The sequence below is a fragment of the Petaurus breviceps genome, unplaced genomic scaffold (assembly GCF_028583685.1).
Source record: "Petaurus breviceps papuanus isolate PSGF00001 unplaced genomic scaffold, PetGlider_PUasm1.0 90977, whole genome shotgun sequence".
Taxonomy (NCBI): Eukaryota; Metazoa; Chordata; class Mammalia; order Diprotodontia; family Petauridae; genus Petaurus; species Petaurus breviceps.
Genome location: NW_027187391.1, coordinates 22,119,094 through 22,137,747, shown reverse-complemented (window position 1 = coordinate 22,137,747; position 18,654 = coordinate 22,119,094). Strand labels below are relative to the sequence as shown.

Sequence of the window (18,654 nt, the reverse complement as noted above, 5' to 3'; positions counted from 1 at the left end):
ATTATTATGTATGGCTGTTCATTCAACTTTTGGATAGCTCTAATTATTAGCAAATTTCTTTCCTTCATCAAATTATGACTTTTCATTGCTTCTAATTCTTTCTTCCAGGACCAAACTGAAAAAAGGCCAGTCCCTTTTCTATATGACAGCCCTCCAAATAGTTGAAGACAGCTATCATGCTCTCCCTAAGTCTTCACTTCTCTGGGTTAAATATTTTGGTTACTTCTACTGACCTGTATGTGGTGTGATCTTGAATCCCTTCAGCCTCCTGATCCTATTCCAATTTATCAGCATCCTTCCTAAAATGTGATTCCCAGAATGGAAGATAATGCTTCAAATGTAGGTGTTTTCTATACATGCTTGTTTCCTTCCTCCCTTTCTCTCTTCCTCCCTTCTAGGTCCCTTGTACCCCTACATTTAGGATGCCTCCCATTTCCCATTTTAATCTCTTTCTACCTCTTGTGTCCTTTCCTCTGCCTTCCAGTGATTGCATGTTGTTCCTTAGGTATTCAAAGTCTATAACTCCAACCAAGACTATTCTCTAATTTCAAAATTCCCTCCCTTCTCCTCCTCTTGATCTTAATCACAACTCCTATCACCTTCCTGATTGCTACTAAGTAAGTCAGTACTTGAGCTAAGATATCAGTTATTTTAGAAGTTTGCAAAACTTAGCTTCCCCCCATCACTTCAGTCAATCCAATTCAGTCCTGTTTAATTGCATCAGACTGCTCCTGTTTTGTCCAGTGTCATCTTATCTAATCCTTATCCTTGATCTTATGTGAAAAAAGAAAGACAAAAAGGAGACAAAGCAGTGGAAGCATAGACAAGTACATGTCTTCCATCTTTTTCTTTCCACTTTTTAATTTTTTACAATAAAATTTAATATTATTGGTACTTCCCCATCCATGGAGAATTTTCCAGTGTATAGCTGGTGAAAGACAAGGTTCTACTCCATATTAATCACTGCAAATTTCATCTCCAGTGGTCTTTCAATATGTGAAAAAAGGTTGTTATCTATTACACAAGAGATTTCATGTCCTTTTCTATAAATGTTGGGTAAAAAGAACATAATTAAGCTAGCATGGTGAAAAATCTAGAGGAGTAAGTAGAAGGTTGAAGACTGATGATTGAAAATTCCTACCTTTAGTAAACTTTTAAAAAAGTAAACTCAGTGACCTATATCTTTCTGTCCTGTGATAGACTGGAGTATTTTTTTTTAACTGAAAGACCCTGATTCATTTATATAATTTCTAGCAGTTATTTTGAAATACACAGGCAAGTAATCAAAACACATTTGTAGTTAACACCATTGGCTGCATTGCCTACTATGCATTTGGTATGGTGTTAGGTGCTATGGGAGACACAAGAGAAAGAAGGGATTCTTTGTACAACATTTCCATATTTAATGTCATTTGCCAATAACTCCATTCACAGATGTCATTAACACACTGTGTGACTGAAGGTAAGTCAATCTCTCGGAGCTTTTTTCCTCATTTATAAAATGGGGACAATAATACTATCTTTTTTTTGGGGGGGGAAGGTGAAGCAGTTGGGGTAAAGTGACTTTCCCAAGGTCAAACAACTAGTAAGTGTGTCAAGTGTCTGAGGCTGGATTTGAACTCAATTCCTCCTGATTCCAGGGCCAGTGCTCTATTCACTGTGCCACCTAGCTGACCACACTAATACTATCTTAAAAGGCAGCTTGGTATAGTATAGTAATCCTTCTATGGACAAAATCAGGTTCTGATGAAAAAAGAGAGAAATACAAAGCTTTTTTACCAAGTGAGGAGTGGGATTAAAAAACCATAAAGTGGTATATAAATGTGAGTTATTATAACAAAATTTTGCTATCACTTGGGGAAACATTGCTGTCATGTTTCTAATCATGTTTGGTTCCTTACTTGTTCTCAAGGAACTCTTCCATCTTCTGATTTGTGGAGTAAGTCCACACAGTAAGAAAATGGTTGCCAGGTAGTCGTGGACTTCCAGAAAAGACAGAAAAAGAGGTAGGAAGAAAAGGAAGGAGAAGGAAGTTTATAGATTAATACTGTATAATACCTCCTTTCCTCTCTTTTATTTCACCTCTTATTGTTTCCTTTTTGATTTCCCTTCTCTCTTCTCCTATTTTAAGCTTTTACAATTGGAAATATAGTCAGCTAGGAATAGATTTCTGATTTATAGTGTTTTTTGTTTTCGTTTTTTTTTTTTTTACTATGGAGAGACCTACTCCTTGCATTTTTGTCAAGACTAGTTCAATTCAGCAAGCATTTATTACATAGTACAAGACACAGGTTGCATGTGGTGGCTACAAAGATGGAACAAGAAAATGGAAGAAAACAGAATAATTTGCTTATCTCACTTGTCAAAGGGAGGCATTTTTAATCTATTAAAAAGAAGTTGGGGTTGGAGCACCTGCCCTGGAGTCAGGAGGACCTGAGTTCAAATCCGACCTCAGACACTTAACACAAAAACTAGCTGTGTGACCTTGGACAAGTCACTTAACCCCAATTGCCCCCCCCATATATATATATATATATATATATATATATATATATATATATATATACACACACACACATATAAAGGTCCCTCCTAGTCAACTGTGAATCAAATGGTCAAAGGATAAAAACAATTTAAAAAGAGGAAGCACAAATTGTTAATAAGCACTTGAAAAATGCTCCACCTATCAAATTTATGCAAATTAAAACAACATTGAGGTAACACTTCATACCTATCAAATTGACCAAAGTAATAAAAAGTAAGGAAATTCAATGCTTTCAAAGGAATTTGAAATTCAAATTTTTTTTTCAAATTCAAATTTCAAAGGAAATGCAAGGTTACATTTATTGATTCCTAATAGAGTTAGAAATTAGTGGAATCTTTTTGAAAGTAACCTAGTAGGCATATAGCAAAAGTTAGGAAGAGAGTGAGCTTGAGAAATTTCCATATGTAAGAGCATGATCAAAGAGCATTCTAGTCAAGGAAAAGGAATTGTTTCCCCAGCATTCTCTTCTTTATAATCATGTGATCAGATTTTTTTTTCATTCTATGAGGAAAGAACATTTAAAATTTATCCAGATTCTTGATAGGGCACTTCATAGTAGCCATTACTCTAGTGTCTTAGTGATGAAGAGGCTTATAACAGTTTGCAAAGGCACTTTTTCTCCCTGTGTTAAGAGGTGAAGAGGATGATTCACAAAAATAACTTACATTTGCATAGTGTTATGTTGATTTCACATACATTAGGATATTGGATCTTCACACACCCTGTGAGGTGGGTGAGGCAGGTAGGAGAGGTGGTTTTACCTTAGTGTCTTCTGCGACACTAACATTATACTCAGAGGCTGGCCTGGATCTTTGATTTCATTGATGTAGATATTCACTCCAGTGATACAAATGGCAGCCCATCTGTGCCTGTGCATTCTGTGCTACTCAGGAGTCAAAGGACCTAGGTTTAAACCCTACCTCTGACCTTTACCTGTGTTACCTTAGGCAAATCATTTACCTTTCCTGGGTCCCAATTTTTCATCTGTCACACGAGGGAATTGGACTAAATGGTCCCTTCCCTCCGTAGCACTAGGATGCTATGATAAGTTTAGCACAGGGGATTCAGCCAAAATGCTGACAGCTTTCTGCACTTTCTCCTGACATAAAGTGGATATACCAAGAGAACACTCATGTTTTCCACTTGTCATCCTTCATCCATCTTCAAGAAACTGGCTTATCTCAGTCCATCATTGAGATTTTATTGGTACTGTGCTTTCGTTGTTATAGAGAGGGAACTTCCAGTGATGAAACTCTTTCCACCACTTTAGACTGCCACCTGTACTGTGACTTAAAATCTTTGAGTTGCTGGGGACATTCAGAGACTAAGTGACTTGTCCAAGGTCACACAGACACTATGTTTCACATATGAGAATTTTCTATCTGGCTCTGAGATTGACAGAGGTGTCAAACTCGAGGGCCACTGGCCCCATATGCCGGCAAAACCTTGAGACCAGAACCAAATTAAAATGTAATTGGAAAATGTTTAACAAAATAAATGAAAGGACAATAAAACATAAATAATTTAAACTTACAGTTTGTTTCTAAGTCAATATGCAGCCTTCAAGGATCTATTTCTATTTGAGTTTGACACGACTGCATTACACTAAACACCCTCTTAACTATATTAGCTGAGTAGAATTTAGCATTATTGGTATTTCCATTAAGAATTAGACCTTGGAAATTCAATGATGACTCCCCAAATTTGTCCCAAAATGTTTATCAGATATAAGAGAAATGCATGATTTCTAATTATAATACCTTATCATCAAAGCTCCAAACTTTGCAAGCCTGAATGTTACATTTTCTAAATTTATCAGAGAACAAACTATTGTGAGGTAAATATTTACTAACCCCCCCCAAATCCCCCAACAAAAACCAAACAAACCAAAAAACAAATAAAAAAACAAACAGACCTAAGAATCCTCACTTTTTTTGTATGCTTTCCTTGACAGTTTAGTGTCTGTATTTCTTTAAAATGTGTATGATTGGTCCTTCCAATTTCTCAAAAGAGAATACAATGTAGAAATATTTAAGGATTCACATGTAAAGAGAGGCTATCTGGACTTTTGCCTTGTTGCCAAAGGCTTTAAAACCAGATGGTGCATCTCCCAGGTGGGAGCCTAAAAAGGAGCTGAAAGAAATTAGTGGAGGATATGGCTGTGGGAAGAGGCTTCTCTACCTCACCCTGTTACAGTTTGTAGACCCTGAGGTTTCTCCTCCCCATCCTGTGATGTGGACTTCAGTCAGACATGGTCCTTTGCTGCTCGCTGAGGGCAGACATCATACTTTCAGTGCTGGCTGTGGTGGTTGCAGATTCTTAGACTTGGTGTTCTTATGGTTATCTTGTAGCAGCATGCCAACATCAAGAGGTAGTATCTTCTATAGTCACCCAAAAAGCAATGTATTAACTTAACAAGTCCTAATCTCCTGGAGGGAGAACCAGGCTGGGAGCAGCAGCAACAAGGGGCAGAGTCTATAGGTCCTGGCTGGACTCACAATCTTCTATTCTAAGGGAGATGGTGGTAAAAATGTGGTTTAGCCCATTATCCTGACTTTATCCTGTATTTTAAAGTAAACAGTCCCTTTTTATCATGTGATAGCATGTGATCTGTAGTAGGTGATTAGGGAAGAAGTTCAAAGGGAGTAAGTAGGAGCTTGAAGTGTTAATTTGAGTAGATACGAATGCCAAAGCAGGTTCTAGATTCCTGAGTGTAACAAGGGGGCTTGCTGTTGTTGTTCAGTCATTTAGTCATGCCCAACTCTTTGTGAATCTGTGGACCATAGCACGCCAATACTGTCCATGGGTTTTCTTGGCAAAGATACTGGAGTAGTTTGCCATTTCTTTCTCCAGTGGCTTAAGGCAAACTGAGGTTAAGTGACTTGCCCAGGGTCATATAGCTAGTATGTGTCAGAGGCTGGATTTGAACTCAGGTCTTCCTGACTCTAGGCCCAGCACTTTATCCATTGAGCCAACTAGCTGCCTCCAACAAGGGGTTATCATACACAGAGCCATTTTATTTGAGTAATGTTATAACTACATCATCATCTCGTCCTTGCCAAAGCATTTCTCCTTCAAAATGAACCATTCCATGCTTTCTGGCTCTTAGAAGAAGTCCCACAACCTTATTGGAAATGGTGGCATACCTTTCAAAGAGCTGTTTGAACGTCATTCTGCTGCTTCCATCTGCTCCTTTTTCTCCACTGTTTCTCATGATCCAGCAGAGTTCTTCTAACTCTTTCTCTACATGAACATGGGCATCTTTTCCCCTTTGCTCTGTTTTAGAACCTTCAGGAGGTCTCCCATAAGTGGGGTCTCCTTTCTTGACAGCTATGGCCCTGGCATCATTGCTGAATGGATTACATTTCTGATACTCAATATGGTTTTTGATCCAACCCTGCCAGTTTTTCCTGAGGTCATCCACAGCATTCGTTGAGGTTGTGGCAGAGTGGACCCTACCTTCTTTATTTTTATCCATCTCTTGAAAGGTTCTAGATGAACATTTGGCTACTCTTGTATGTGAAACTTGACCCTGAAAAAGCTGTAATAAAACCCAAATAGCCTTGTGAGGCAAACACCCAAATTAATAAAGTCTACTTTGCTAAAAATGTATGCTTTTAAGGAAGTGGCAGTCAGTCAGTCAGAGGAAAAGGACAAAAGGAGCAACAACTTCCAAGGTAACAGACCAAGATCCTGGGGGATTGGCATGAGACTGGCATGAAGTTCATTCTTGGGGGAAGCCTCTAAGAAGGGGCCATACCATAAGAGGCAAAGAAAGAGCTCTCTCCAGTTACCACTTGGTAGCTTCATATTTTAATTTATTATTCTTCCTAACTGGGTGCCAATCTCTACTATTTCTAGCTGTTGAAAAACTGCAAGGGGAACCAGTGCCCTGTCATTTCTGGCCCAGGGCAATGCACTAGTTGCCTTACTTCCATAGCTATTAGGAAGTCTTGATCCCTCTTGAGGAAGCAGATGAAGCAGAATGGTAGGAGAGAGAACATATTCCCCCTGTACTAATTAAGCTAATTTCCTCAATGCCTTAGGATTCTGATGTGCTCATTCCTTCCTCATTCCATGCTTTTGTTTATCTTGCTCTGTTTATTCTCTCTCCCTCCCACCTATCCAAATTTTGCTCATCCTTCAAAGTTTTGCTCCAGTCCCACATTTTCTATGAAGCCTTCTCTAGCTATTGTAACTCTCATCGATCATTGATCTCCCTTGTTTTAGAACTCTATTTCTTTCACGTGTGGTATCTTGCCTGCTCAATTACATCATAAGCTTCATGAGGAAAGATATCATGTCTTGTAATTCTAGAACACTATTCAGTACATAGCAGATGCTCAGTAGATACTTGTTGACTGATTGATTGTGAAGACTGAAGAACTCAAAAAGAGTCATTGTGATGTGATGGTGTGCTAAGGTTGTGAGCAGAACCAAGGATCAGTTTTAGAAAGTTGACTCCAAAATTTGATGAAGAGCCCTCCCTCTCCCACACTGCCAGGATGGAAACAAGTACTGCATGTTTCCATTCCTTCACTGCAGCTGTCCTATCTGTAGCCACCCTGGTTTCAGAAAATTCAATCTTCACCTTTCCAAGATGGGGGGAGGAATGGAAAATGTCTCAATTGCTATTTCACTGGAAACAATGCTTTTCCTTTTTATGTCATATCTACTACTATATTTGTTGGGTCCTAATACTTTTGGCTCTCTTTTCCTGTTAGATAGTTGAGAGCCTTCAGAACCGAAAGTTAAGTGCACCAACATTGATATACATCCTTCTTTCTCTCTCTTTTTTCTTAGGCTTCCTGAGAGAGGAGGATAGAAGGAGAATACAAGATGGGAGGATGACTGTCCTTCCCTCTATTCCAGCAACTTGTCACCTGCAAATTCAGGGCAGCTAAAGCAGGAAATTGGTTAGGTGAGATGAACACTCCTGACTACCTTTTCTGCTCAATTTCTTTCCTGAGCATGATATAAATAATAAACATGAAAAGAAAACCTTAGAAAATGTTTCTAGATTTTTTCCTCTTAAAAAAAACATTTGGATTGTATTGTACACACATTCCTTTGTACATACCAAAATGCCTGCATCAGCCTTTTCTAATATACATTGAGAAGGAAAAAAATTCTTTACAATTCCTTTAGGACTCTCCTGATAGATATTCTAGTCATCATTAGTTAACCCAGAAAAGTCATAAATGATGTGATAAAGGTCTGTTACCAAGAGGGTTGGCTTTTTTTTTTTACATTCCTGATTCCCCAACTTCTAAGTGAGGTAATCATAATAAATTACACACAGACCTATTACATTAGATATGTTTTTAGAAAAGCACTTACCTTTGAATGCCTTCAGTTAAGCCATATTACTTTTGTTTGTTCATTTCGGCAGTAGAGATTAGTCTGTAATCTTTCCTCATCCTGGAACCTCTTCTCAATGCAGCAGATCTAATTTTAGATGGACAGTAGAACTGACCAATCCCTATAGAGCAACACATCAGTGACTAAAATAAGGTGGGATTTCTATATCCTCCTTCATTTTTTTAAGGTGGATGAAGCTCAACAAGGTTCAGAAGACTTGAATAGAAACCATATTTAGAGAGGGCTCTGTTATCTGGTGTTTGTAGTTTAGACTGTAACAAATAGTTTAAAAGATACATGAGAGAGGAACTGTGAGAGGGTAATGCAGAATTTGAGAGGGGAAGACTGTAAAACAGGATTGATTCATAAACAAAAACAGAACTACTTTTACCCTCAATTTTTTTGTTGTTGTTACATTGAAGCATCATAGAATTTCAGAGCTGGAAAGAACCTTACAGGTCATCTTCTAGTCCAGGGGTGGGGAACACATGTGGCCTTCTAGGTCCTTGGATATGGCCTTTTGGCTGAGTCCAAGTTTTTACAGAATAAATCCTTTTATTAGGCCTAAGCCTAGTACTTTACAGAAGAGGAAACTATTAGATCTAGTGAAATGATTCATCCGAGATTATAGAACTGGAACTGGTACTAGAACTCAGCTGGAAGATTGAATCAACAAGTATTTATTGTAAATGGCTTTAATTTTTGCAGAGGATGGCCAAATATATATACGTAATATATGTGTTTGTCTATATATGTATGTATATGTATGTATATATATAGTTCCCACATCCTTAACTCCCTATTGGACATTTAAAACTCCCAGAGACATCTCAAACTGAACTTGTCCAGAAGAGAGGTCATTATTTAACTCCCCTCCAGCACTTTTTAAAATTTCCCTATTTCTGTTGAAGGCACCACCATTTTTTCCCCAGTGATTCAAATTCACATTGTAGAGGTTATTCTTTTCTCCTTATTCTCTCTCACTTTACATTTCAAGAAACCATCAGATCTTACTATTTCTACCTCTCCAATATCCTTCATGTCTGATTCTTCTCTACTTGCACAGTTGCCAGCATAGCTTAGGACCTCATCACCTGTATTTTTTTTTTACCTTCTTCATTTATTCAGCTTTAGAAAATGAGCGCTCCACAGAGCTGTGTACATGTGTATAGGGATGCTTGTAGGTTAACAGAGTGGAACCCTAGGTCAGATATCTCCTTCAGTCTAGTGCTCTTGGGCTTGGCCACGATTGGTATGACTCCAACAGCAGCAAGAACCAGGCAGAACAGCAAGGGTTTACAAGTGAAATGTGTTTTTAAAAAAAGTTTAAAAAGAGACAACATAAAAATCTAAATTCCTGAAGACCAATGAATTATCGAGTACCAATGAACTAGATACTCAAGCAGTTAACGAAATATCCCATTCATTTCCCGAAGAGATGTCTTCAGGAGGTCCCCAGGACAAGAGGCAGGAAACAAGGAACCTACTATGAGTAGAGGGCAATTATAGACCCTAAACTTAAGAGTCACAGTCCTCTGTCCCTTTAGCTTTCATCCTGTTTTGACCCTTTCCCAACACGGGGAAAGGGCAGGGTCCAGCTAGACTACAAGAATATAACGTATTGTCTTCTCAAGGGGAACTGCTTCCTCCTGAAGTATTGTAAAAAGGAAAATGAGCAAAACCAAAGGGACAGACTAATAAGCCATGTTCTCCTTTCTACTTTAACTGTTCTCCAGTTTGCTCTTGGAAGCCCAAGTCAAAGCTCTGGTTTCATTCACCTGACTTCACTAATCCAGTCAGGAGGAGCCACTTTCATCCAGTTAAGACAAATCTTTTATGCCAAAAAGACCATGGGGTTTTGGTTCCACTGCATATACTTACTTTAAAATACACTGATGGGGGAGATGGAGGCTGGGGGAGAAAGCAGAACCTCCATTACAAGGCAACATGACAGAGAACAGAATCCTAACTAGACCTTTAAGGAATTTATTTCATTCTGAAAGAAACACATAATTAAGTTTCACAAGTATAAAATCAAGTCATTACTCTGAAGTCAGGAATAAGAGAGGCATTCGGCTGTAGATACAATTCCATCTGTAAATGCTAACTTTAAATTTGGAGAGGGGTAGCACTTGTTGCATTAATATTATGGGCTGGGATTTCTGGTGAGGTGCCTATATCCACATACTATTTTTTATACAATTTACATTTGTAGTAAGTCTACCACGGCCCCAGCTCAATGGCTTCAGAAAGTCCATAGGTCAGATAGCTGGCTGTCACTGCTATAGCCACTGCTTAAAGAGGCTTCGATGTTTGGTATTTACCGAGTTGAGTCCTCACCATTTAAGCTCTTCCTGCAAACAGGACACGCGTCATGCAGTTCCAACCATGGCACAATACAGCATCTGTGAAAGAAGTGGTTGCAAGGTAATGGCTGGACTTGCTCTCCGACCGCGTAGTCTTCTTTGCACACTGGACACTAGACCCATATCAACTTGTTCCTGAGTTACTGTCACTGTTGGAAGAGAGGTGATCTTTTCTTTATCATCTGGGGGAGGCCCAGTGTTTTCCAACTGTCCTAAGAGCTGGCTGACAATGGCATCAAGCCCCACCTGACCCCAGGCATAGTCCCCAGGGATGGAGTGCAGCATCCCACTCCATGAAAAAGGATGGGGGGGAGCCAGGAATTGCTGAATTTGCAAAGAATTCTGCAAAGATCTGTTGTATTATTTCTTCAATAGCTAGGGACCAATCAGGTGTAGAATTCCCATGGGATCAGTATCTCCTGGCCACTGGCAGTCTGGGGGGCCTGCTGGGTCCCCAAAGATCCGCATGGGTTTGATGGCCCCGTTCATTGTCTCTAATGTCTTGAACCAGTGAACTGCTACTAAGAAATGGTCTAAAGTCTGGGATAAACATCGTGTGGTCCAAATGGACCCAGAGCTCTGCAAACTGCGTGGATGTGCTGTCGTCTAGGCTGCTGCCACCACTATCTAAAAAACTGGATCATCAGTCACTTCTTCAATAAAGCCTGAATTCACATCTGGGGCAAACATACTCCAGCAGGTTGGGGCTGACTTTGCCCTTGTAGCAGTGGCAGGAGCAGTGCGGGGGAACAGCAGCGCCCATGCCTGCACCCACAGCCAAGGCCTTCGACATCTTCTCCCGTGCCTGTCTGGTCCCACCCGCTGCCACAGCCTGGTCCTCCATAGCCGGAGCTGGCAGCACCAGCGGCTGAGTCACCTCATCACCTAAATTATTTCAGATGCCTCCTAATTGATCTCCTCTGACTCAAGTCTTCATCTGTTTCAAGTCATCTTCCACAGAGCTGCCAGAGGAATTTTCAAGTGCCAAATTGACCATGTAATTCCTCCTACTCAGTAAGGTTCCCTATCACCTCTAGGATAAAATGTAAACTCTGCTCTTTAGCTTTCAGACAACCTTGTCCCAATCTATCTTTCCAGCCCCATTGTACCTTACTATCTCTTCTCAACTTTGGGATCCAAACTAAGTGGCCCTCTTTGTTTCTCACATACCTCACTCTGTCTGTCTCAGTGTCTTTCCATTGGTCATCCCTCCTGCCTGGGATGGATCCCTTTCTCTCTTCTTCACAGAATCCTTCTTCCTTCATTAGGCAGCTCAAGCACCAACTTCTATATAAAACCTTCTCTCAATTCCCTCCCTTTCCCAACTTCTAGTGTCCTCTTCTCAAACTACCTTGTATTTAACTTTTGTATTTACGTGTATTTATATTTATCCCATATGTACTTATAAAATACTTGTTATTTCCTTTTTTAGAATGTAAATTACTAGAGAGGAGAAACTGATTCATTCTTGTATTTGGCTCTGCAGTTCCTGGTACTTAATACATACCTGCTGATTGGCTGTTAAGATAAATCTATGTCACTAAAAACACTCTATCCTCCCCCATAATATTTTGAGATTTTTTAAAGTAGGAAAATAGTATGATATTCATGCATATTACAGTAGGCATTAATGCCAATTCCTAAAGCACTTCTCCAAACACTATGTCAGTCTTTGTCAGAAGGCTCTCTTTTCTTAGACTTCCTGAGAGAGGAGGATGGAAGGGGAATAGAAGTGGGAAGGGTGACTACCGTTCCCTCCATCCAGCAGCTTATCATCTGCAAGTTCAGGGCAGCTAAAGTTGGAACTTGGCTAGACGAGATGAACAGCCCTGGCTTTCTTTTCTGTTTAATTTCTTTCCTGAGTATAGGTGACGAAACAGTGATTCTCAGATGGGTATTTGTAAAGCCAAACACGAGTAGCTTTCCAGAAGAATGTTACTGTAAACAGCTTTTCAAGGTTCTGATTACATAGTATAGTGAATGCTCTATTTTTTCAATAACAAATCAAAGCAAAACATTCACAGTAAATCAAAGTACAGCATTCACAATGACATAATAACTTATCACAAATAATCAAAATACAGCATTCACAATAACTTATCACTGAAAATGGCCACATAGTTTTCACCACAGTGGTCACAAAGTTTTGAACAAAGAACAATCATTTAGTAACTGGATCATTCAATCATCTCAATCATCCTTAAGGAGGTTTGCCTCCTTAAAGGACACCAAGTACAATAGTCAAAGTTCTCCACTCATGGGGCACACCAAGTTACAAATCAATTGCTTATTCAGTCATCATTCAATTAAATCATCAGAAAATATACAAGCCCTCCACCCCTAGGTCACTAGTAAATTACAATTTCTCAGTCAGTACACAGTATCCAAGTATCTTCTTTCAGCTTGACTGGGGTGGTCTCTCAGATTCCCTGGATCCCCTTCCATGGTCCCGGATCCTACCTGGATTCATCAAACTGTCACCTGGGTTCAAAGGCAGGCAGCAACCAGGTCCTTGTCCAGCTCTCCACATACTTCCTGTTCCATGCTGAAGCTCACAGCGTCCAGTCCACCTTAAATCCTTCCCAGTCTCCATTCCCAGGAAGTCAGGGCTCAACAAAGTCACAAACAGGTTCAAGCAAAGTACCAGCATCACAGTCATGCTTCTTCAGTCTTTGGCAGCTCCAGCTGATCCTTGGAAATCCTCAGTAGCTCTGGCTGGCCCTCAGACTCAGCAGAAGTTTCAGCTGGTTCCCAGAATCAAAATCACTTCATCCAGGTTCTCCAAATAAAAATCATTCTCTCCAGCCTGGGATAGGGCGGAGAGGCTTTCCTCTTCAGTCTCATAAGTTTAAGAAGCTGGAACTTCTGGGTTCCTCCATCAGAGCTGCACAGCAGCAGCAGGAGCTCTAGGATTGCATAGGATGATCACTGATAAGAGGAGTTACAGACAAGGCCTAGATTGCTAGATGACATGGACTTGAAGGGAATTATTTGGACAGCGCAGAGCCAAGGTGAAAATAAAATGAAGGAAATGTTAAATTTCAGTTAAAAATTAGTGAAAATAAAAATACACAGTATTTTTTTTTCTCATCCAAGTTCACAGTCCTTCTAAAATCTATCCAGGTTAAAAACTCCTGTCTTAGACAAATGAAATATATTCTTAGGTTTGATATCTTTGGAGATCTCTGTAAAGGGGGCAGGAGAGATATTATTTTGTAGACTATGAACTCCTTGAAGCCAAGGACCTATTGTTTTTCAGCTATTGTATTTAACCCATTATTATGTCAGTTATCAATATGCATCAATATTTTTAGCTGTGAAAGTAAAATTAACTGTACAATAAATAAATACAGAAGTTGGGAGTAAATTCTTGATATTCTGTCTTTATTAGGTCTTACTCACTGATTAATCAATCAACAAATATTTATTAAATGTCTACTTTGGGCCAGGTACTGGAAATGCAAATCTTGAGTTTATAACCATCCTCATATATCTGTTAATTATGAAGTCCTTTATTAATAACTATTATGACTATTAATTATTTGATAGTTTAGTATATTTTACAGACTCCTTTGTTTTCTTTCTGTATCTATGGAAGCAATTTAGTTCTTTGGTTGCTCAATCACTACAGAGTAGCCAGTTTCCTTATCTGTAAAGCAAGGGAGTAGATCCTAGATTCTAAGGTTCCTTCTAGCTCTAACATTCTATAATTCTTTGTATCTATTCAGGGGACAAGATTTTCTGCAAAGGGGTGAAAATATACGTTGCAGACTACGTTCTACTTGCTTGGTAAATTGCAGATTGATTTTGCCCAGTTTTTTTTAAAATTTGTTTTAAATTCTTGATTATTTTGTTTCAATATTGCTAGTTTACCCAAGATGTTGGAATGCCTGAAATGCCTGGACCCTTAGAGGATGAGTTAAAAATTACTGATGGTGACAGTAGGAGTATGGAAGTTGGGAGGACTGGTTTAAGGGTGAAGAGAAGTGAGGGAGATGAAGTGTTGTTTCCTTTGCGTTGAATGGAGATGTAGGTAGGTAGAAATTTGGGATCAGAGCATTAGAGAGAGATCATAATTAGAAACATAGGTTTGATAGTCACTCACATAAAGGTCATAGGATCACAGATTTAAGAGCTGGAAGGACCTTGGGTCATCTAGTTTATTCCTGCCCCCGCATTACTGAAGAAACTGAAACCCAGAGATTGCATGATTTGCCCAAAGTCACACATATATGAGGACGTGAACCAAAGTATGCTGACTGTGGTCCTAGCGCTCTCTCCATAGCACCTGAAGCCATAGGAAAGGATAAGATCCCAGACCTCGTCCTCCACTCAACTCCAAGTCCTGTGGTCACCTCAAACTTCACAGGCCCTTCTTTCTAACTTCCCCATTTCTCATCATCACCATAGAAGCATAAGATTGGAGCTGGATGGGACCTTAGTCATTATCCAGTCCAGCAACCTCATTTTGAAAACTTTCCTAATGTCACTTCGGTAGTAAGTAACCTTGTTCTTTTGTCCACTCCTCTCCCTGCCTGAGACATTATCTCAATAATTAACTGACTGCTCAGCAAATTTTATTTGACCTTTCCTATCTTCTATATCCCAGTACTATCCCCCACCCCCTTCCCCAGACCAAGCTTCTTGAAGACAAGGGCTGTTGATTTTCTTCTCTGTACCTCATGACCTTAGGTTTTTATTAACCTAATTACATAACTTATTAACACTGTTAAAAACCTAGATAATCGGGTCCTGATTTGTATGACTGCACAATCCCAGGTATAAAGGGGTAAGCTGAAACATTAACAACTTCTGCACACTTTGGGCTTCGTTAATTCTGGTTGAAAGTTTCCCCCTACCCCAAAGAGAGAAGATTCCTCTACTTTTTCAAGGAGGGTGGTGCACGGGGATGTAACACTGCTGAAACAGCCAGATGCATATTTTTTTTTTCTTTTAATTCTTTACTATTAGGAATGGCTCTCTGCGAGGAGGGGGCAGGGATACGGGAGAAATCTAGGAGATACGAAAACACAATATCACTACAAAGCTTTTAAACATGAATGTTTGTCAAAGAGGCGAAGCGGGTGCTACTAGAATATATTTTGGGCTCAGATTCTCCGAGACCCTCCCAACATAAGGCCACTCCCAAAGCCCCGCCCCCTCACCAACACCCTCAGCCCCCGCACATGCGCAAAGAGCGGCCCTAGGAGGTGGCTGCGGCGGAACATGGCGCTTCCCAGCACGCTAAACCGATACTTGCTGCTGTTGGCGCAGGAGCACCTGGAGTTCCGGCTGCCGGTCAGTGCTGCGCTTCCTCCTCGGGTTGTTTGAGACAGGGAGGTTGGAGAGGCGGGGCGGCACGCGCAGCCTCGTCGCGCGGGAGGGGGTGGGGGTGGTCGCGGGGGCGGGGCTCGGCGGGAGGAGTACGGGGGAGATGGGGAGGAAGATGGAAAGCGCGTGCGCGTACCGGGCGGAGCGTCCTACCTTCTCCCGCGGCTTAATTTAAGGCTCCAGGTCCTTCCCTCCCACGTGTCTCCGGCCAGCTCCGAGGCGCCCGCTCCTCCCTCCGCCCGACCTAGGTCCCGGGGCAGTGAGGGGAACAGTTCTAAGCCCATCTACCATTCCTTAGTCTCTCTGTTCGTCTGTCAAGCATTTATTAAGCTCTTACTGTGTGTAGGGTACAGTGCTTGGTACTGAGAGGTGCAAACATGGGAGGCCGAGGCGTATGCAGAAGTGGAAAGAATGCTGGGTTTGTAGTTCACTTAACAGCTGTGGCATTAAGGGCAAGTGGCTTCACCTCTTTCAGTCCCCGTTTCCTCCTTTATAAAATGCGCTGGGGCCGGTGGGTGGCACGACTGTTGGGGCTTGCATCAGGGACACCTGAATTCAAATTCTGACTCAGACCATCACTACCCAAGTCACTTAACATCTCTGAGCCCTAGTTTCTTCATCTGATAAAGAGACTAGTAGCACCTGCTTCCCTAGGTGGTTGTGAGGATTAAATGAGGTATCCTGAAAAGAGCTTTGTAAAGCTTAAAGCACTATATTTATCGTTGTTAGATCTTGTCGACCCTTCCTGACCCCATTTGGGGCTTTCTTGACAAAGATGTGAATGATTTTCCATTTCCTTCTCCAGCTCATTTGACAGATGAAGAAACTGAGGCAAACAGGGTGACCTGAATTGCTCAGGGTCACACAGCATTAAGTGCTGGAGGTTGGACTTCCAGGCCAGGTGCTCTATCCACTGCCACCTAGATAGCTTATTATGTAGTATCAGAGTTGTTGATCTCCAACGTCCCTTCCAGCTCTAAAGCTATGAACCTGTACTCTGTAGGCTAGGCTACTGACCGATAATTTGAATTTTCTTAGTGCTCAAATATCTGCAAAATATTTGAATCCATTATCTCATTTGAGCTTCCCAACCTGACTTCTTCATTTTACTAATGGAGAAAACCGATCTAGAAGGCTTCAGTTCACCTGAGATCACTCAGTTCATTAGAACTAGAGCACCTGAGTCTTCAGATTTCCAGTATTCTAATTATGCCAAGTCCTCCTTTTTCAGTCATAGCTACAGTGTATAGAATTAAGAACATCTATTTCAATCCACTCTTTTTACTGATGAGGAAACCTACAGGGAAGTGACTTGCCCAGGGTCACTTAGGGGTAGCCGGTCCACATAGTATGTAGCAGAGCCAGAATTTGAACCATTTCATTGGCTCTAAATCCAGTGCTCTAATGTGCAACACATTCACAATACTTGTGATGTTTCTTTTGATAGGCAATAAAGCCCTGAACTTCTTGGTTAGGATGGTCTCCTAGCCAGCCATGGAGATAGTGAGAATTGAAAGGGAGAGGATCAGTGCCAGAGACATTTTGAAGATAGAATCCCAAGATAGTACCTGACAAACAGTTTCTCAAAGGAGTTTACAATCTCAGGAGGGAGACATGATACTCTTATGTAAGTATGTACAGAAGAGATAGTTGAAAGAGAACCTAGGGGGAGAAGGTACTAGCTGTTAAGTGACCCAGAAAAAGCCTTTTGCAGAGAATGGTATTTGAGCTGAATTTTGAAGCAAGAGGTGAGGTGAGGAAGGAAAGTATTCCAAGCATGGTGAACAGATAGTGCAAAGTGGTGGAGAGAGAGGGAATGAAGCATTTGTGTAAGATCTAGAAAGCCAGTAAGGTTAGACTATAGAGTGTGTGGTGAGTAGTAATGTTTAGGAAGGTTGGAAAGGTAGGATGGGGCCAGGAAAGGTGAGAGTCAAAATTTTAAATGCCCAGCGGGAGTTCATATTTGATACTAGAGGTAACATGGAACCCACTGAAGCTTACAGAGAGACAATGACAGACATGGTCAGATTGGCACACTCAGAGAATCACTTTCACAGCTTTGTGGAGGATGGATTAGAGTAGGGAAGGTCCCAGTAAGAAGATTGTAGGGGAGAGGGGCTGAAGGCCTGAGCTGGTGTGGTATATCAGTAAGCACCCCAGCATCCCCAGGGTTGCTGCCAACACAGGTTCTTAGATCTGCTTTGTTAAAGGAAAGCAACTCAAAATGGGTTAACAAGCTTACTTTAATCAGTCAAATAAGTATCGTTTACCTAGTTCAGGGGAAAAAGGTCAGCACCCCGAACTTCAAAGTATACAGGCAGAATTATCAAGACAGAAACAGATCAAGTAGAGAGTTTCCAAACTGTCCAACCATTACATTCATACCAAATCAACATCTGGGTTTCAAAGCCGGGGGACTCTCAACAACGGCTTCCCAGAGTTTCATCTGATCAAATCACAGAACACTTCTCAAAGTGAGCCCCAAAACAAAGCTACACATCAGGGCTTATATAGCCTTCCCCTGGCTCAGAGAATGTAACAACCTTATTGACTCACTGGCCAATCAAGAAGTATCTACTGAAAAACAGGCCTCTCACCCCAGGCTCCAGGTGCACTTTAGCCTAGGGGCAGGGAAGATCTTTAAATTTGCATTCCCATTACATGTGGAGATAGAAAAGATCTGGCAACTGATTGGATATGTGAGATGAGAGAGAAGCATTTAGGATGACACCTAGGTTGTAAAAAGGTGGACAGGGAAGATAGTGGTGTTTTCAGCCATAATAGGGAAATTTGGAAGAGGAGTGGGTTTGAGGAGAAAGATGATGAGTTCTCTTTTGGATTATTGAGAGAGATACTTCTGAGATATATAGCACAAAATGTCCAATAGGCAGTGGATGATGTGGATCTGGAGCCCAGGAGAGAGATCAGGGCAAGATATATAGGCCTGGGAGTCTTCTGCATATTTTCATTTAACCCATAGAGAGAGTGCAGAGAGAAAAGAGGAGGGAGCCCATGCCAGAGTCATGGGACATGTCCACAGTCCCTTAATTG

General features: G+C 40.9%; 1 protein-coding gene, 1 long non-coding RNA gene and 1 pseudogene across 5 annotated transcripts in view; 1 reads left to right on the top strand and 2 right to left on the bottom strand.

The window, feature by feature from the left end:
* Window positions 1-5,771: 5,771 nt before the first annotated feature.
* Window positions 5,772-8,017, bottom strand: LOC138153349 (uncharacterized). The gene is made up of 2 exons (XR_011166347.1): window positions 7,886-8,017; window positions 5,772-6,086 (listed from the first exon to the last, which is right to left on the bottom strand). It is a non-coding gene; the product is annotated as an uncharacterized lncRNA (long non-coding RNA).
* Window positions 8,018-10,051: 2,034 nt separating this feature from the next.
* On the bottom strand, window positions 10,052-11,099 carry LOC138153108 (E3 ubiquitin-protein ligase RNF115 pseudogene; annotated as a pseudogene).
* Window positions 11,100-15,435: 4,336 nt separating this feature from the next.
* TRMT11 (tRNA methyltransferase 11 homolog) overlaps window positions 15,436-18,654 on the top strand; it is a 68,999-nt gene continuing 65,780 nt past the window's right edge. For 3 of the 4 annotated variants that reach the window (XM_069077461.1, XM_069077460.1, XM_069077459.1), the window contains exon 1: window positions 15,436-15,570. In XM_069077461.1, coding sequence (XP_068933562.1) covers window positions 15,499-15,570 — 72 coding nt within the window. In that variant the 5' untranslated portion in view covers window positions 15,436-15,498. The remainder of the gene's footprint in view (window positions 15,571-18,654) is intronic. The other variant, XM_069077462.1, reaches the window with a different exon arrangement.